General features: G+C 30.1%; 3 protein-coding genes across 3 annotated transcripts; 1 reads left to right on the forward strand and 2 right to left on the reverse strand.

The window, feature by feature from the left end:
* Window positions 1–1,465: 1,465 nt before the first annotated feature.
* On the reverse strand, window positions 1,466–2,977 carry LOC123268537 (cuticle protein 21-like). The gene is made up of 2 exons (XM_044733701.1): window positions 2,831–2,977; window positions 1,466–2,165 (listed from the first exon to the last, which is right to left on the reverse strand). The coding sequence occupies exons 1-2, from the start codon at window positions 2,840–2,842 to the stop codon at window positions 1,551–1,553; spliced, it is 627 nt and encodes a 208-aa protein (XP_044589636.1). The 5' UTR covers window positions 2,843–2,977; the 3' UTR covers window positions 1,466–1,550.
* A 4,947-nt stretch (window positions 2,978–7,924) lies between these two features.
* LOC123268530 (cuticle protein 21-like) lies at window positions 7,925–9,674 on the forward strand. The gene is made up of 2 exons (XM_044733688.1): window positions 7,925–8,063; window positions 8,727–9,674. The coding sequence occupies exons 1-2, from the start codon at window positions 8,052–8,054 to the stop codon at window positions 9,591–9,593; spliced, it is 879 nt and encodes a 292-aa protein (XP_044589623.1). The 5' UTR covers window positions 7,925–8,051; the 3' UTR covers window positions 9,594–9,674.
* A 1,668-nt stretch (window positions 9,675–11,342) lies between these two features.
* Window positions 11,343–18,607, reverse strand: LOC123268486 (structural maintenance of chromosomes protein 6). The gene is made up of 5 exons (XM_044733598.1): window positions 18,071–18,607; window positions 17,114–17,306; window positions 13,073–15,807; window positions 12,846–12,979; window positions 11,343–11,653 (listed from the first exon to the last, which is right to left on the reverse strand). The coding sequence occupies exons 1-5, from the start codon at window positions 18,185–18,187 to the stop codon at window positions 11,575–11,577; spliced, it is 3,258 nt and encodes a 1,085-aa protein (XP_044589533.1). The 5' UTR covers window positions 18,188–18,607; the 3' UTR covers window positions 11,343–11,574.
* Window positions 18,608–19,490: the final 883 nt, after the last annotated feature.

The raw sequence follows: 19,490 nt of genomic DNA on the forward strand, positions 1-19,490 counted from the left end.
ATCTTTAAAAAATATCGTTGTTGAAGAAAAATTATTTCTTCATCATTCTAGTAATTTTTATAAAATTTATCATCATAATTGTAATTTTGGTATAATAAATATTTGAAATCCATAATTTTTAACTAAAATTATTTTAATTTTAAGTTTTAATTGTCTTTTACATTTCAGTTGAAACATAAATTAAATTTATGAATAGTAAATTATAATAAATTGACATTGAATACTAAAGAAGTTGGTTTAAAATATTCTTCGGCACATTAATCATTAACTTCAATAAAACAAAATTAATTAGATAAAAAATAATTATGAAACAATAAAAAAATTATTGGCCATAAATAAAATTAATACACTATTAATAATATAAAAAAAAAAGTACCGAGTAAATTTACAAGCAATAATTCTTCGAATAATGCTGAAAGACTCCGTATACCATACATTACATAAACCATAAATAGCGACAGTTATTGTTTTAAAATCTCTTCACAATTCGATCTTTTATCTCCGAATGCAGTTGTATTGCATCGAATATTTTTAAAACTGCATTGCCAAAAGTATCTTTATTGAAATTTTTCAATGTTAAATTCAAACATACTTTTTTATCTTATCATCATTATTTTTTATTTCCCATGGTAGGCACGAGCACGGCGTAAAACAATAGCCAGCGTAACAGATTTTTTCGAGATTTAATACGTGTATAAAAATCCATTACTCGATAAAATTTATGTGCCCGTCACTCTGGTACCTGAAGAGTTGTACGGACTCACTGCGGTGTAAATTTGCCGGACGCAATTACATTCACCGGCAAAAGGAAACCGAATCGCAATATTTTAAGTATGCCTAAAAAAATAACCTCAAGGGACGTTCGTACAACATCAAACAGAAAATAAACATTCAAAAATTCGGGCGTGGCGACAAGTAGATTGCACAAAAACCGTTTTATAAATTGCTAGAGGACATCAGACATTTATATTAAGTTAAAGCTGATGCTTAAAGTTCATTTCAGCTGTCGGTTATCCTGATCACTAACATTATTTTTTATGCAAAGACCCAGTTATTCGCTACGTTTTTGACAATGTATGCAACGTACATACAAATTATCCGGCTGAAAAGTTACGGCCCTTATGTTTCTTTTCATTATTAAAGCACTTTAAATTACAGTAATTTTAAATTAAATTAAAAAGCGTTACTAATGTACGCATTTATTACATACAAATACAATAATTGTATAATTATATTTTAGCGCCGAAATTTATTATTGATTTTATCGTGTTCGATAATATATTATGAAAATAATTATCGAGTTTTGGCAATTAACATAATTGGACAAATTTTAGTATGATTCTTTTTATCAATGCAACTTTGAGAAGATAATAATTGCAATAATATTATCTTGCTTGAAAATTTAATAAATTTAATAAATGTAATAAATTTGTAGGACAAAAAAGAATAAAAATATAACAAATTATTTAGTCCAGGAAGATTTTTATTAATGACTCAAAATTTTCAGAAATAAATAGATAAATTCATAATACAGATATTTAAATTATAAATTAATGGTGGTAGTAGAGAGGACCAGCGGCGTAGGCAGTTGGAGCGTGGTAAGCTTGGTAGGCCAAGGGTGCTGCAACTTTAGCGTAAGCTGGAGCGTAGTGAGTGGCGACAGCAGCGGGTGCATGGTAAGCCAAAGGTGCAGCGAATTTAGCGTAAGCTGGAGCGTATGCGATTGGGGCAGCGACTTTGGCAACTGCTGGGGTGGCGTAGTGGGTGGCGTATGCAGCGGGTGCAGCGTATGCAACTGGAGCGGCTTTGACAGCAATGGCAGCTGGTGTTACGTCTTTCACGGCAACTTGAGCGGGTTCTTTGCGGACGACGGCGTTGAATCCGTTGATATCGTCTGCGGTGTAGTCGACAGTTCTGCGTGTTCCGTCAGATTCGAGGAGGCTGTAGCTGCCTTGGACTGAATCTCCGTCACGGGTCTCGTATTGGTTCTTGAAGTCGCCGGTTGTGGAATCCTGGACGTCGTAGCTGAAGCTGTATTGAGGATGAGGGTCGTCTTCAGCGTTGATGGTCTTGGCCAGAACTGGAGCCGCCGCGTAGGCCAGTGGTTGGTGAGCTGGGATGAATCCAGCGTTGGCAGCCGCCAACAGAGCGAACAGGGTTACGAACTGAAAAATTCATACAAATTATTGGTACTTTTAATTATCTATAGCTTTAGGCATTTTCTATTTTTTTTAAATTATTGTTGGTGTTATTTTTAAAAATATTGGCTTGATGGACATATGTATCTAATGTATGTATTTTTTGGTTTGTTTAATTTTATTTATCAAATAATTTTGGCAGCTCGAATCGGCTAACATTGAAATCACCGAAAAGGATTGGAGTTGTCAAAATAATTCGGAAAATAAAATTGCTATTACTGTTATGTTTCTTCTAAACACACATATATATACTTCGTAAAGATGTTTTTGGTGTTCCAAGAACCTCAAGGAACACACTTTAACCAATATACTCGTTTACTTCGATCGGTAATTTCGAATTTAAAGTTGTTAATTTTTTCCAGGCACGTCCGATCATTTTAAAATGAATTTTCCGATCTTCCTGTCGCTAGTTTCAACAACATTCAATCTAAAGACCAATACTATAAGCTCTCAATAATTCATAGCAAAGACTATTTGCAATGAGCTTGAGAAAATAATAGAACTCTAAAGATTCAGTTATTGAACTAGCGACGAGACCAAAAATGAATCGGATGTGCCTGCAAAAATGATCAGATCAAATTAAATTAATGAAGATAATTATTAACTAATATTTTAATTTCAATAAGCAGTACCTTGAATGCCATTGCTGAAGTGGAATCGAGTGGATCGACTTGCAAAGTGTGATGTCGTTGGTTGACCAGGGCCTGGTTTTATATCCAAGTGACCAGCAACCCCCTCCATGGGTGAGTCGGGAGGAATAGCGATAATGTATGGTACGACAGGTTCAGTGCAAAACCCCATGCCTTAACCCATAGTATACTTAGTACAGATACAGATACTGATACTTACACTAATACAGCGAGAGGAAAACAGAGAGCTCACTCTTGAACTTGATCGTCTGTTTATTTTATTTCTTCTTGCTCTTATTATTATGCTACCTCGCTTATACTCTTTCCCTTATACTCAGCCATGAATAGAATATCTCACCTACACGCGTATCTCCGCAATACAAGGTCGCACATCGCACTCGCGCTACAGTTCGCGGTACGTGTCCAGGGACATATTTCACAGCTTTCATTCTCAGAGATACTGGATTTAGTGCCGCCAAGGAACAATGAATTGCTAAAACCATCCAGCGTCCAGTCGAGAAATTTCGCATCTCAGGACAATTATAGTTATTGTATTAAGATGATAAAGGTATTATGCATATGCATGCGCGGTTAAATTACTCATGATTTTGCGATGCGATAAAGACGTTCATGTGCAATGTAGATATCAGATGGCTTCTATGATTTATAATTGTTATATTGTATGTGTAAGTGTGAATACAACAAGTACTCAGATAATCTTGTTTAACGCCTCTGTATAATTATTATGGCATCGATGCTTTAAATCAGATAATTATTTCGTATGTTATATTATATTACGCACTAAAAAGTAGAACACTTTCATAAGAATTAAAATATCGCGATAAGACTGCTATGCCGTCAAAGAGAAAATAAAATCAATATAATTCATTCTCGTTGACATCATATTCAATCGTTCTACATTTATTTACTTTTTTTTTTTTTTTTTTTTTTTTTTTTTTTTTTTTTCAAGTCATTATTATTCATATTTCATGTCAATATTCACGGCAGACTAATATTTTTATATTTTACTTGGGAATTTTTTTATGTTTTGTAATCAAATTTTATTTTAAAAGTGTAATTAAATTTTTGGGAGGTATGTTCAATCAATTTTAATTGCTACTTTATTGTTGGTTAATAAAAATTCTTTGCAAAAAAATTTTTGATATTTTATCCTGAGAAGAAATAATTTTTTATTATGTCAAGACCGAAAAATTAATTTTTTCAAATAATTAAAAAATTTTTCTATTAATTTCAATTGGATAAAAAAATAAATTAATTTATCATTTTAAATTATTGGCTTAAAATTTATTTTTATTTTATAATTAGCTGAAATAAATAAAATGATTTAAATTTTAAAAAATTTTATTTTAAAACTTTTAGAAATTAAATTTTAGGAGTAAAGTGGGACATTTTTGCTTCCATTAAGTAAAAAATTTTAATATTCATTATGATTTTTTATTATAATTTTCTCATTGTATTGTATTATATATTTATTGAATTGTTATTAGTTAATTTGTTTTAAATTGTCGACTTAATTATTGAGCTAATAAAAAAAAAAAAAAAAAAAATTAAAATTAAGATTAAAAAAAAAATTAAATTAAATATAAAAAGAAATGAAAAAAGTTAGTCAATTATAAAAATTATGATTTATTATATCTAAAAGTCCTTAAATAAAAAAAAAAAACTATATTTTTTTTCAGTATTTTGAATAAAAATAAAATTAATTAGAGTCCATCTACTTTAGTTAACGAAAAAAGTGGATCGAAAGTGAATGCTATTGATATAATAAATTTAAATACTAATCTTAATATCAAAGATATATTCTTTCACGGTCACCTGGTTTTTGGTCATAAAATTCGAAATAATAATAAGTGCGTGTTTTAAATTGTCACTCTTTCTTACAATAAAGTTTATTAAAGTTAATAAAAGAATTGATACTTATCAATATATTTGTTGTACATTTATTTATTTTTAAATTTATACTACTTAAATTTTAATCATCTAAAGTGCCTTTGATAGCATCGAAGCTATAATTAGGAAGAATATAAAATTTATCAGGTGCTAATTTATTGTAAGGCAATACGCTGTAATTTACTTTTTCACTCCAAGTTAAAAAAACTACAAAATTACAATTGTAAATTTGTGTGAATAATTCGTAGGCATAAATTTTATAATAATGTTACCATGATTATAACAAAAAATTATAAATTATTCACTTTATATTAATTTTTAAAATACTTGATAAAAAATATTGAAAATAATTATAAAAAAAAAATAATTTAGCTAATTTTTCTTTAAAAAAGGAAATCATTTTATCTTTTACAACTAATTGAACGTAAAACTGAAAACAATAGATTCTTATAAAAAATGCGATTAAAACTGAAACAGATTATCTAATTTAGTACCAAATGTTTTGTCCTGAGGAAATGAATCAAGATAGCAGCGTTGTTATATCAAAAATCCCCTTGTTAAATTCTTAAGACACTTTAAAAATAAAAAGACAACCAATTACCATTATCTGTTGTTAGCTTGCATGAGAGTAAAGGTAAAGGTAAGAGTGTGAGGGCCTTGTTGCTGAGAATTCTCGATGCAGATGACCATGGAGCTGTACACGGACCTCCGATTCCGGATCCATATACCATGCACCATACACCATACATCCTCCATACTCGACCGTTCTCTATACTCGTTCACACATGGATTACTATTTTTTTAACCGACTGATACATGACGGTATGCATGTTACCAGGGCACTAAAAATCCTCTTGATATTCAAATGTACATCTCTACATGTATTTAGACACATAATAAAAGTAGTATCTCTATCTTTTGGCGCGACATTACCAGTATTTTTAATTATTACTTTGTTTGCTAATCAGCTAATCACTGAAAAAAATTGACTTTATTCAAGAAAAAAATTTCTGAACCCAGAAAATTTCTTTGAAGAACTTAATCGTTCTGATTTAATTAGGAAAAGTTCATGAACTGAAAATTATTTTTGCAAATAAATTTTACTAGCAACCTTGCAGTTACTATGTGACTGCCGTGACTTGTGAACTATAAGTAAATAAAATTTTGCTTTATTAAATAATGATTTTTGTTAAATTGCAATGTACTTCCTTAAATATTGACGTTTTTAAAGATATAAGCTCATCCCGATGTTACACTCATCAAGAGCTTTCATTTGAGTACCCACATGCATTTTGATATATTTTTCATATATACATATATATAATATATATAAATATATGAAAAATTGATGTGGGTACTCAAATGAAAGGTCTTGATGAGTGTAACATCAGGATGAGCTTATATCTTTAAAAATTTCAATATTTCACAAGATAAAAGGTCATTTCTTAATTATGTATCTAAAAATAGAGCTTTTTCGAATGCAGCCTAAATACTTATCATAATAAATTGACTATCGGTGAGAATGATATGAAACCTTGAAAAGGCACAAATTCAAATCAAGACCTTTGCAATGATACTAAATTTCACTAAATAAACCGATTTTATCATATGACTATCCTGGACATAAAATTTTTTTTATTTGCTTGATAATATAGATAAACAAAACTCTTTGAAATAATTTTCTTGTATAACTTTTTTTTAATGTAGATAATTTTAAATTGAATAGAAAATAAACAAACATTTTACTGAGTCGGAATAATTATTCATAAGTTTGTGACACTAGATTATTATTCAAGATAAAAATACTGAAATTTTTTAGAAAATATTTTTAATATTTATATTAATATTGACATGTATACAAATTACGTCATACATTATGAAGCAAGGAATTTAATTGTATATTAATAAGATGTTAAGTTATTTTTTATTATTTAGATGAGACATAATGGCTCGGTTATATTTTAACCACATCAATAAAAAAATGTATTCTATGAAAAAGACATTTTATTCGTCGAAAATTTTTTAGTTGATAAAAATATTAATTGAATAAATTATTAGTTTATAAAAAATTTATTTTTAAATTTTATTCAATAAATGTAACAAAAGTTAAGTTCAAAATTTCGACTCGGGTAATAAAGTTTAAATTAATAAGAAAAAATTATAATTTTGATAATTAATGACTTCTATCAATTTTTAATTTTTTCCAATGAATAATTGAAGAATTGAGTTACTTAATTATAAACAAATTATAAATTAAAGGAAAATTAGGTCTTTTAATAACATGAAAGTATTCATTCATAATTATTGAAATTTTTATAAAATTAACAATTTACAAATTTTTTAAAAATTTATAAGAAGTACAATTGTAAAAATTAAATCAATAATTTTTAAATTGAATAAAATTTGATTTAAAAAAATTATTTACAAATTTTAAAAATTTTTTTAAACAAAAATTCTTAATAAAATATTTTTTTACATAATAAAAAATTTTTCCTTATCTAAAGAAGGTGCAGAAACATTTTTCCTCTTAGTATCGTTGAAACGTACAGAAGCAATTGAATATTTATCAGGTGAAATGTTAAAACATTTAGAGACATGTAAATATAATCGTAATATAACAGTACTCGAGCAAATGCATTTGATCGATTTGTGGTTCGTAATCCAGAATTTCGGTGAAATTTCCGAACTGCAATGCAAGTGAATGTGCAGAGCTGCACATGCTCATGTCACTTTGACAAGAATTATTTTTTACAAGTGGACATAACTTTTTACAAATTTATTATTTATTTAAGCGTTAAACTACGCAATGCGATACTTAAAGCCCCATGTCTTAAAACAGTAACTTTCAGAAATCGGTAATAGGGCCAATTAAAGTGATCGAGTAAGTTACGAGACGAATGAGACCAGAACACGATGCGGTGTGGTCTGCGGATTGGGCGTATGCTTTAAATAATTTTTATTAAAAAAATAAGTACATAAAAATAAAAGCTTGAGGTAAATTAGGTAACTCCGGACAAGGCCGCGGCCTAGTGGGTGCTTACACGATGGTCCACACACTGGATATCACAAGAGAACCCAGTCCTCCGATATGTCGATTGGGTGTGGTCTCTGTTCCTTTACTTGCCCAATTCCCGACTCACACTCTACTTGAGCCTGATGGCCACGAATCCGGTGACTACCGTTCGCTTCATTGCGTCATTCAGTGTCCTGACGCCCCATCCGAGAATAGTATATAAACCGAATCCACCAACAGTCAGACATCATTCACTCGACACACTCAGATCAACAGATCAACAGATCAACAACCACTATCATGGCATTCAAGGTAGTGCTTATTAATATTAAAATATTAATTAATAATTATTTTCATTAATTTAAGTTGATCTGATTATTTTTGCAGGCACATCCGATTCATTTTCGGTCTCGTCGCTAGTTCAATAACTGAATCTTTAGAGTTCTATTATTTTCTCAAGCTCATTGCAAATAGTCTTTGCTATGAATTATTGAGAGCTTATAGTATTGGTCTTTAGATTGAATGTTGTTGAAACTAGCGACAGGAAGATCGGAAAATTCATTTTAAAATGATCGGACGTGCCTGGAAAAAATTAACAACTTTAAATTCGAAATTACCGATCGAAGTAAACGAGTATATTGGTTAAAGTGTGTTCCTTGAGGTTCTTGGAACACCAAAAACATCTTTACGAAGTATATATGTGTGTTTAAAAGAAACATAACAGTAATAGCAATTTTATTTTCCGAATTATTTTGACAACTCCAATCCTTTTCGGTGATTTCAATGTTAGCCGATTCGAGCTGCCAAAATTATTTGATAAATAAAATTAAACAAACCAAAAAATACATACATTAGATAGATATGTCCATCGAACAAATATTTTCAAAAATAACACCAACAATAATTAGAAAAAAATAGAAAATACCTAAAGCTATGGAAAATTAAAAGTACCAATAATTTGTATGAATTTTTCAGTTCGTAACCCTGTTCGCTCTGTTGGCGGCTGCCAACGCTGGATTCATCCCAGCTCACCAACCACTGGCCTACGCGGCGGCTCCAGTTCTGGCCAAAACCATCAACGCTGAAGACGACCCTCATCCTCAATACAACTTCAACTACGACGTCCAGGATGCGACGACCGGCGACTTCAAGAGCCAATACGAGTCCCGCGACGGAGATTCAGTCCAAGGCAGCTACAGCCTCCTCGAATCTGACGGAACACGCAGAACTGTCGACTACACCGCAGACGGTATCAACGGATTCAACGCCGTCGTCCGCAAAGAACCCGCTCAAGTTGCCGTGAAATCCGTAGCACCAGCTGCCGTTGCAGTCAAATCCGCTCCAGTCGCATACGCTGCACCCGCTGCATACGCCACCCACTACGCTGCGCCCGCAGCCTACACCACCCACTACGCCCAACCAGCTGCCTACGCTACTCACTACGCCCAACCAGCTGCCTACGCTACCCACTACGCTACACCAGCAGTTGCTAAGCTCGCTGCACCAGTCGCCTACGCCGCTCCTGCTGCCATCGCCACCCACCCCGTCGCCAAAATCGCCACCCCAGTCGCTGCATACGCTGCACCTACAGCCTACTCTACTCACTACGCTCAACCCCTAGCCTACACCACCCACTACGCCAACCCAGCCATCGCTAAAGTAGCTGCCCCAGTTTCTTACGCCGCCCCCGCTGCATACGCTGCTCACTACGCTGCACCAGCTGCATACGCTACCCACTACGCCGCACCTGCAGCCTACGCCAAAGTTGCAGCTCCTCTGGCCTACCACGCACCAGCTGCTTACACCACGTACTCCGCCCCTGCTGCTCTTTACCACCACTAATTAAAATAATTAAAAATTAATGTCATTACTTTTGTACAATAACGACTTGATATTAAATTCAAATAAATATTTATACCTAAATTTGTCTAATTTTTTAATTACTCATATCGACGTTCTAATTAGCAAATTGTCTAACTTCACTTTAGAGAATCTTCCGTTTGTACAAAAAAACAATTAGTTCAAAATTTATTATCACTTTAAAAAACAATTTAATATCTAATAAAGGTATAGTATTTTTGTTTGGATCATTCAAATAATTTATAATTTATAATTAGAGTTAGACCAATTGCTAATTAAACCATCGATGTGTCCTTTTATTTAATCCTTGTGTTGGTCAAACCTTTAGTACTCTAATAAAATTATTTATTAAAGACCAATTTTTAGTATTAAACAAATTTTTCTCAGTATTTAAAATGATTTGTTTGTATTTAATAAATCTGATACTCATTTATTAAATATTAATAAACCTTTTTAAATACTGAGAAATATTTCGGCTGCCCAATTTCAAAACACAATAATTGACAATTTTCTTTTAAATTTTTCTTATTAAAAAAAAGTTTGCACACCAAATTGATAAAAAATTCGATTTATAAATAGAAAATACTTGAATATAAATATTTTTAAGAAAAATTACTTGAAATTAACGTCTAAAAATAATAAAAAATGCAGCAGTACTAAAAAAAATCAAATATAAAAATTTTGCAGTTACTGTGTTTTAAAATTGGGCAGCCGATTTGTTAAGGACTAAAAAGTGGTCTCTAATAAATAATTTGTTGAATAAGGTAAAAGCCCCAATATATGATCATGTACCAGTATATGATCACTCCGTGTATTTTTATACCTATATTTGTGAATATAGATATACAAATACATGGAGTGATCATATACTGGTACGTGAACATCTATTGGGGCTTTTACCTTATTAATAAACATTTTTAACTATAAACAAATCTTTTTATCAGTGTAAGAAGTAAGGACAAGTCATCCAATACACCATGCACTACTTTCTCTGTACGGACAAGATATTACGACCACGCCTGAGTACATTATAACACTAAGGCTGTTATGTCATTACACAAATTACATGGTCCAATCGACGTTCGCACTAATATATGAAGAACCTTGAACCACTTGCTGTGCTTCCGCAGCAAAAGTGAATGTCAAGTCTCATTATCCGATTGGGAGGTCATTAAAATATCTACCTTTGCATTTTTTTAATTATTTAAAATTTTTTTTTTTATTTCAATTTTTTTATTACAAACGATAAAACTTTTTTAATCAAGAAACATTTTTGGTTTTTTTATAGAATAATTATTAAATATAGTTAAGGTAAAAGTCCCAATAGATGATCATCATGTACCAGTATATGATCACTCCATGTATTTGTATACCTATATTTGTGAATATAGATATACAAATACATAGAGTGATCATATACTGGTGCGTGATCATCTATTGGGGCTTTTACCTTATATGTAATTGTTTTTTAAACTTTTAAACAATCATACCAATGTTTTTAAATCTTTTCTTTTAACTCTGTCAATCAACTATCAATGTTATTTTAATAATTTGTTCAAGCATCTAGATCTTAGTCGTTTAATTATCCAAAATATATCATCTCATTACTTTAAATATTTCTATAGTCTTTTGAGCATATAGAAAAATAATTTTCATTCTGTTTTTAAACTTTGATAAATAATAAAAACATTATTAAATAAATAATAATTATTAATATGGTTAAATGTAAAATTAAACTATCGATAAAACTTATTAATAACTATTAAATATCTTTGTGCGATTTTTAATAAGTTAAGGCATTTAAGGCATACCATAGTGGTCAACGCATTAAATAGATAATTATTTTTTTTTTTTTAAATAACGAAACGAAAAAAAACGGAAATTTAACTTGTGGAATAACATAAATAAAACATAAAAGGTTTATGGAATGGACACACGAAATTAAATTGTAATACCACATTGACTAATCATCTTCTTGATTCTGTTGAGTTGGTTGTTGCGTTTGTGATTGTGATTGAGTACCACGGTTTGGTGGTGCAAGTCTGAAAAATAAATTGATTAGAAGTCAATAACAATTTACAATCGAATCAATTATAATAATAATATTGATAATTGTCTTATTAAAAAAATATTATACTAATAAATCTTTACAAGTGAAAAAAAATTTTTAAGTTGGATATCATAAAAAACGATTACTATTTTCTAAGTATTTTATTTTATATTCTTGACTAATTATTTAATATTCTTTTATATTAAACTAGCAACCTTGCAGTCACTATGTGACTGCCGGGACTTGTGAACTATAAATAAATGAAATTTTACTTTATTAAATAATGACTTTCGTTAAATTACACTGTACTTTTTTAACTATTGACGCTTTTCAAGATATAAGCTCATCCCGATGTTACTCTCATCAAGAGCTTTCATTTGAGTACCCACATGCATTTTGATATATTCTTCATATATTTATATATATAATATAAAATATGTGAAAAATTGATATGGGTACTCAAATGAAAGGTCTTGATGAGTGTATTGTCGGGGTGAGCTTAGATCTTCAAAAATCTCAATAGTTCACAAGATACAGGATCATTTCTTAAATATTGACGTTTTTAAAAATATAAGCTCATCCTGATGTTACACTCATTAAGAGGTTTCATTTGAGTACCCACATGCATTTTGACATATTTTTCATGTATATATATATATATATATATATATATATATATATATATATATATATATATATGATATATATAAATATATGAAAAATATATCAAAATGCATGTTGGTACTCAAATGTAAGGTCTCGATGAGTGTAATGTCAGGGTGAGCTTGTATCTTTAAAAATATCATTAGTTGACAAGATACAAAGTCATTTCTTAAATATTGATATTTTTAAAGATATAAGCTCATCCCGATGTTACACTGATCAAGAGCTTTCATTTGAGTACCCACACGCATTTTTATATATTTTTTATATGTACATATATATAATATATATAAATATATGAAAAATCGATGTGGGTACTCAAATGAAAGGTCTTGATGAGTGTAACATCGGGATGAGCTTATGTCTTTAAAAATGTCAATATTTCTCAGAATAAAAGATCATTTCTTAATCATGTGTCTAGAGATAGATCATTTTCGAATGCAACCTCAATACTTATTATATTCTTGACTAATTATTTAATATTATTTTATATTCTCTCTAATTATTTAATAAAAATTTACCTCAAAATCTTAACAGTGGCACTGCCTTTGAAGATAGAAGCATCAAGAGGAGTGAGAAAGCCGAACTGCCGTTCTGGGTGAATGCTAGCGTGATGCAACAACAAGTCATAAACTGTTTTCCTGTTCACTTTGTCCTAAAGAAAAAATAAGAAAAACATTTTTATAATTTATTATAAATAATAATTGAAATAAAAAAAATTTTTTTATAAAATGAAAATAATAATCACCATAAAAACGTCAATTTCATCAAGAAAGTAGAATGGCAAAGTGGTACACTCCCAGAGTGCAAGGACAAACGCAGCTGTTGAGTACGATCTTTCACCACCAGACAACGTGTGTACGGCATTAGAAGCTTGTTTGTCCGTAGTAGACGGAATAACTTCAAGCTTAACTTTTTTATTTATATAATCAACAATAAGAGAACCATCAAAATGCCTAAGGCTGATTATATTCAAGAACTCCTGTTTAACTTTACGCGCCATAAATTTTTTCATTTTCTGAAACTCTTCTCTCCGTTGGTCAACTCTACGGTGATGCTGCCTGTTAACTTTCTGCAAGCCATTGTGCAGCTCAATAATGTCTGCACTTTTCTTTTGCTTAAGAACCAGCAAATTTTCAAGTTCTTCTTTAGAGCCAACATCATGTTGTACCCTCTCAATCTCTGTTCCCAGAACCTGGATCAATCGCTGAAGCTGCGTTGGTGATCTTTGTGTCTGAATTCGCTCGCCAACTCTCTGCGCAGCATTAACAACATTTGATGTTCTCTGTCGCTGTTTGTTACACTCTTCAAGAGCAGTATCCAACTCCTGGCGCGTACTTTCAATTCTTTTTTTAACACCACTGAAGCTACTGTTGATCTGAGCTCTTTCAGCCTGTAATTTCTGAATCTTTTCGTTTACCTCCGCAACTTTATCACCTCTAGTCGCAGTATTTTTTTGACAAGCCTTCAACTCAACTGCAAGTTTCTTCAACTCATTCTCAATCTGAGCTTTTTCCTCCAACAATTTTGCATGCTCATTTTCTTTACCTTTTAATAGAGCTTCCAATTTAAGTTTATCAGCCTTGAATACCGCACAATTATCATTCAAATCTTCCTGAAGCGCTTCTTCCAAATCAGCAATCTGTCGCCTAACTCGTTCCTTGAGAATGCTCAGATCTTTTATTTTCGCCTGCAACTCAGAACAAGACTTAATATTAACCAACAGCTGATCGTGCTTAACTTTGTAATCATTATAAGCGATTTTTTTTTCTTCTTCCGCGGCAACGTATTCTTCTTTCAATCTTTGTATAACTTCAGTAGTTGATACCTGAAGAAAGTTAGCCTTGCCAACTTTTCCACCATAAGTACGATACATAGGATCTGGAAAAAATATATCGCCTTTTTTGGTAGTAGCACGCTTGCAATTACGCGGAACATTTCTTGCTTTTGAGAGCAATTCTTTTGCTGCTTCACTGGTTGGTATCAACAGCAGACATTCCGGTTCTTTCTGATCAATAATGCAGTTTGCAACAACAGTGTTAGAAATCTCCATTATGTCGAATAAATTCGAGTAATTTTGATCACGAACACATTTTCTGCTGACGTCGTGAACACGATTATGGAATTTGCTGCAAAATATAGTAGGCCTAGTTTCTTTGCCGTAAATTTCCTGAATAATGTTCCCCAATAATTTTGCATCTTGTCCATTGTCAGCACAAAAAGCGCTTAATGGCGCCAGAATATTCTCAACAGCTGGAATCCACGTTGGGTCTTTTACTTTAATAAATTCACCAATCGGACCAATTGGTTTTTGCAAAAATCGTCCTCTGTTGTGTTCTTCATCAACACGGCGCTTCAAACGTTCCATATTCCTGCCGAAGACATTGGTAGTGCCGCCGGATTTCTGGAAATTTTGCAATTGTGCTGCTATACGCGAGGAGTCGCTCGCCTTTTTATCAGCGTCCATCTTAGCCAAGTGATCTTCCTTCTCGTATTGCACTTTGGTAGTTTCTAAATGGGACAAATCTGTTTTGGTGGTATTCAACAGAGCTTCAATTTCAGCAAACTTTTCTTTCAACTGAGCAGCTTTTTGTCTTTGCTCATTTCGTTTCATCTCAGCTTGACTGCTACCGCCTTCTAAACGTTCAATTTCGTTGATATAAGTGGAAATATCTTCTTTGTACTTTTGAATCTGCTTCAAGCACTGTTTAATCTCTCGATCCTTGCTCCCGACTTCTTCTTTCTTGTTTTGATAACCGGCTTTAGCTTTTACATAGGCTTCACGTGATGTCTGGGATTCTAATTCAATTTCATCGAGTCTAGCGTTTAATTTTTCCAACTCAGTATTTATATTCTTAATCTTGGTTCCGCTATCCTGATGAACATCTTCAAATTGTCTTACTTTTTCTTGATACGTCTTAACCCGGTTCTCATGCATCTCTAAATTATCCTCCTCCATTATCGCTAAAGCCCATTTTAATTCGACCTGGACAGCATCATATTCTGCGCGTGTATTATCCAACGCAGCTAATCTGCGCAAATTATTTTCCAGGGCTTCAATCTCTTTTCGTTCAACGTTTAATTGCTTTGACGTATCTTCAAGAATGCGACTCGTCTCCTGACACTCCAATACGGCTGATTTATAATTATCATTGATGATTGATAATTGAGTTGACTGCATAAATAATTCGTATAGATCACTCTCATTAGCGTTCATTAGAAAATTAGATGACTTGTTCTGATTCAAGACGGAAATCGGATTCTCTATTTGTATATTCATACAAGTTTTCATTCGTTCCAATTCAATCTTGCTTTTTGATATAACTTTGCTTCGAGAATTAGCCATCGTGTATTTTGCTCCCTGGCCAATAATACGAGTTATTTTTATTGAATCACCATACAACTCAGGTTTGAACGCCAATGGTCCAACGTTGGATACTACGATTTCGATGCTTGCTCTGTCGCAATGGTCTCTGATCAACTCTGAAATTATTTAAAAATAATTAGTTTAATATAATCAAGCGTAAATTAATTATCATGTCTAAATTATTTTAGAAATTTTTTTTTTTTTTATATTAAATAACTTACTCGTGAAGTTAAGTAATTTTTTTCAAAATTAAATAAAAATTTAAACACTCAAATTTAACAAAAAATTATTTTGATGTTAACGTACAATTAAAAATTTGTAAAACGACTTATAACAAAATTAATTAAAAGTTTTTTACAAATAAAAAAATTAATGAAATGTTTATTACAAATAAAAAAATTAATTAAATATTTTTTACAAGTAAAAAAATTAATTAAATATTTTTAACAAATAAAAAAATTAATTAAATATTTATTACAAATAAAAAAATTATTTTTTTAATTCAAAATTTTTTTTATTGATATTATTCATTTAGAAATCTACACAGTGAAAAATTTTGCATCATTGCGTCAAAAAACTTAGTGTTAAAAATTGTTGTGTTAAATATTTAACATTTTTATGTGTAAATTTAACATTTATTCTGTTAAATCAATACAAAAAAGTGTTAAATATTTAACATATAAATTTTTAACAACATTTTTTGACGCAATGACGCAAAATTTTTTAATGTAAGAAAAAATTTTCCGACTAAATTTACTAGATTTCTATAGAATATTATAAGGATTTGAAAAAAAAAGTTTGTATTATAAAAAAAAAATTAACAATAGTTTCATTGTTAACTGGGAAAAACCAGCAATTTTAAGACATCCGAAGTATGTTATATTTTCGGTACTCAAAGCTTAACCAACAGGATCAAACATTTTAACCAGACAGGTCAATGAGGGCCTTGTTGAATAAGGTCATAAAACGATCCTTGTATCCCTCATAAAAAAATGTAAAATATAAAATTACTAGATACACTGGTACAGAATGAATGGAATGAGGAAAATGTTTAATCAACATAAAGGATCTTGTTGTATTTGGATTTTCGAGAAAAAATTTTTCTAAGGTAAAGGACCCATTTATTGACACTGGTGTAGTTGTTTGATGCTTGCAATTTTATTCTAATTAAAAAAATAAAATGTTCTCAAAAAATTAATTATCTTAAAATTTGTAACTCAAAAAATATATTTATCAATTTGTTAAAGTTGATTTGTTTTTTTTTTTTTTTTTTTTTTTTTTTTTTAATTAAAATAAAATTGCAAATGTCTATAACTAGACCAGTGTCAATTACTGGGTCTTTTACCTTAATCATAAAAACTAATCAGATTGAAATCCAAACAAGTATTGTCGTAAAATTATTTTTTATTTAAAAAAACTTACTATTCAATGAATTAGCTCGCTGTGTGACATTAGCACGTGCACCAAATACAATAGCTATCGCGGATATGATAGCACTTTTGCCGCTTCCATTTTTTCCGATAATAAAGTTGACGTTGGGATTAAAATCGACTCGCAGCGATTCATGGCACATTATATTACGCAGATGCATGCTTAGAATTTTCCCAGCTGTTCTCTGTAAATTTGAGATTTTATATTTTAGTAAAAATATCCAATAATTTGATATAAATTCTAAAAAATTACTTGAACTTGAAAATTTATAGAGATATATGTAATAATTTAATTTTTAATATAAAATGAATGTTTGCAAAATTAACATTCGAAAATATAATCGGTATTCAAATTTTATGTTATTGTTATAGTAATTCATTTGTTTTAGAAAAAACAAAAATGGTAAAATATCAATCATACCATCTTATAAATATTTATTTATTTATTTGTATGAAAATAGAAAATAAAACAAAAAAAAAATTTTAATCTCAGTTTAAGATAAAAACTAATAAAAAAATAATAATCATTGTTGATGAGGAAAAAAATGAAAGAAGATCGGAACTTTAGCATGAGAAAAAATTATATCATTATTATTATTATTATTATTATTATTATTATTATTACTATTATTATTATCAGCATTATTATGAACTAGTTTTGTTACTAACGTAAGTAAAAAAAAAAAAAAAAAAAAAAAAAAAAAACATTTGTAATTAAAACGAGCAGCAAAAATAATAAAATATCAATTAAAAAATTAGTGATAGTAAAAATGAAAATCGCGATAACTACTATTTTACTATTACTAATTTTTTAATTGATAATCAAAAGAAAAAAAAAGCGATAATCTAAAGCGAAGGTGAATCAATTGCTACGTTCAATAAATAATTGATAAAGCAAATTTTTAAAAATTCAATAAATAAACAGAGATAAATAAAATAAATGACTTACAGTTTCCTGAACAGGTTCAAAATCAGTCTCAGAGTCCCCGCGGGCCCTTTTTGGATCTTGAGCTTCATCTGGGTCGCAAATTTTTCGCTTGGTGCGTGTGTGAACTTGGGTACCCATTTTAGTAATCAAATTATCAATTACTGACAATAATTAAAATTTATTTAAACGAAAATGTTCCACAACACCTCGAAAGCGAGGTTAGAAATAATCACAATTGAGACGACGAAAAAAGATGGTCTTGATCGTTGTAAGTTGCGAGCACAAATGAATGGACACATTAGTGCGTTTATTACAACTCAGTTGTTTATAAAATAAAAACTATCATTTTTTATAGACAACGTTATTCATTTTGTACTGACGCGATTATCAACTGCTTTCCGTTCCCGCCAGAAAATACTTAGTTGATGTATATACACTGTGTGTTGTTTTGCGTTGCGACGTTCTGATCCATGCAAGCTGCGTGCCTGTCTCGACTTGTTTGTGTACGACCGTTACGATTATGCGCAATGGTGTTAAATTTCACTCTATACGCATGAACAAAGAGATAAAAATATTATTCTATTGGTCAGCTGATTTTAGTCTCTGGAGAAATAGCCAATGAAAATACGATTCATTTTTCTGGGTAATTTATTTTTGTCCAATAGAAACGGCTCTTTCCATAACAACTATTTGGCGGTAAATTTGAATTTAGAAATTGAGTGGACGCCAATAAAAAATAAAAAATGATACTAAAATCAATAGACATCTTTAAATTTTTTAGATTTTTATAAAAATTAAATTATTATAAATAAAATTTAGTAAACAAATTTCGAATTAAAAAAAAAAAAAATCAGTGCAAATTTGAAAAAATATTTTTTTTTAATATTTTATAAAATATTTAAAAAATTGTCAGATGTCTACGGATTTTAATGTCATGAAAAAAATTATACTAGGACAATAAATATCACAAAAATTATGTGTTTTACAAAGAGTATAATTTTAAATACATTAAATATTTAAAGCTATGTGTTTATAAAACTACAGGAGTTTTTTAAACTTTGAATTTCTATAAGATAATATAAATGACTATGGTCATATACATATACTTTGTACATGTGCTTTTGTGCTTACGCACTCATACATTTAACAACCAATTTTATACCATCTCTATAATATAAACCCTCTACTAAATTAAATCTATTCTCCACATTCTCACTCTTCCTTATTTTATACATACAATACAATTTTTAATTTTTTATTTTTACTTTTAAATTATTACTCATTTTAACGACATTCAATATATACATGTTGCTAATCATTCATTCTCTCTCTCAATATTCTCTACCACTTTATCACTATCATTTAAAATTCCTTCTATTTCTTTTAATATTTTACAAAAATCTTTGCATAGATCCCCACTTAGTTTTTTTATTATTTTTTC

The sequence above is a fragment of the Cotesia glomerata genome, linkage group LG7 (assembly GCF_020080835.1).
Source record: "Cotesia glomerata isolate CgM1 linkage group LG7, MPM_Cglom_v2.3, whole genome shotgun sequence".
NCBI classification, from domain to species: Eukaryota; Metazoa; Arthropoda; class Insecta; order Hymenoptera; family Braconidae; genus Cotesia; species Cotesia glomerata.

What these genes read in the sequence shown, in the direction of transcription:
- LOC123268486 (XM_044733598.1), bottom strand. Translation starts at nt 18,187, where the DNA reads ATGGGTACCCAAGTTCACACACGCACCAAGCGAAAAATTTGCGACCCA. An exon ending in TTGAACCTGTTCAGGAAACT is followed by an intron (nt 17,307 to 18,070) that starts GTAAGTCATTTA and finishes TCAAATTTACAG; the next exon opens with AGAACAGCTGGGAAAATTCT. An exon ending in GCGAGCTAATTCATTGAATA is followed by an intron (nt 15,808 to 17,113) that starts GTAAGTTTTTTT and finishes AAATAATTTCAG; the next exon opens with AGTTGATCAGAGACCATTGC.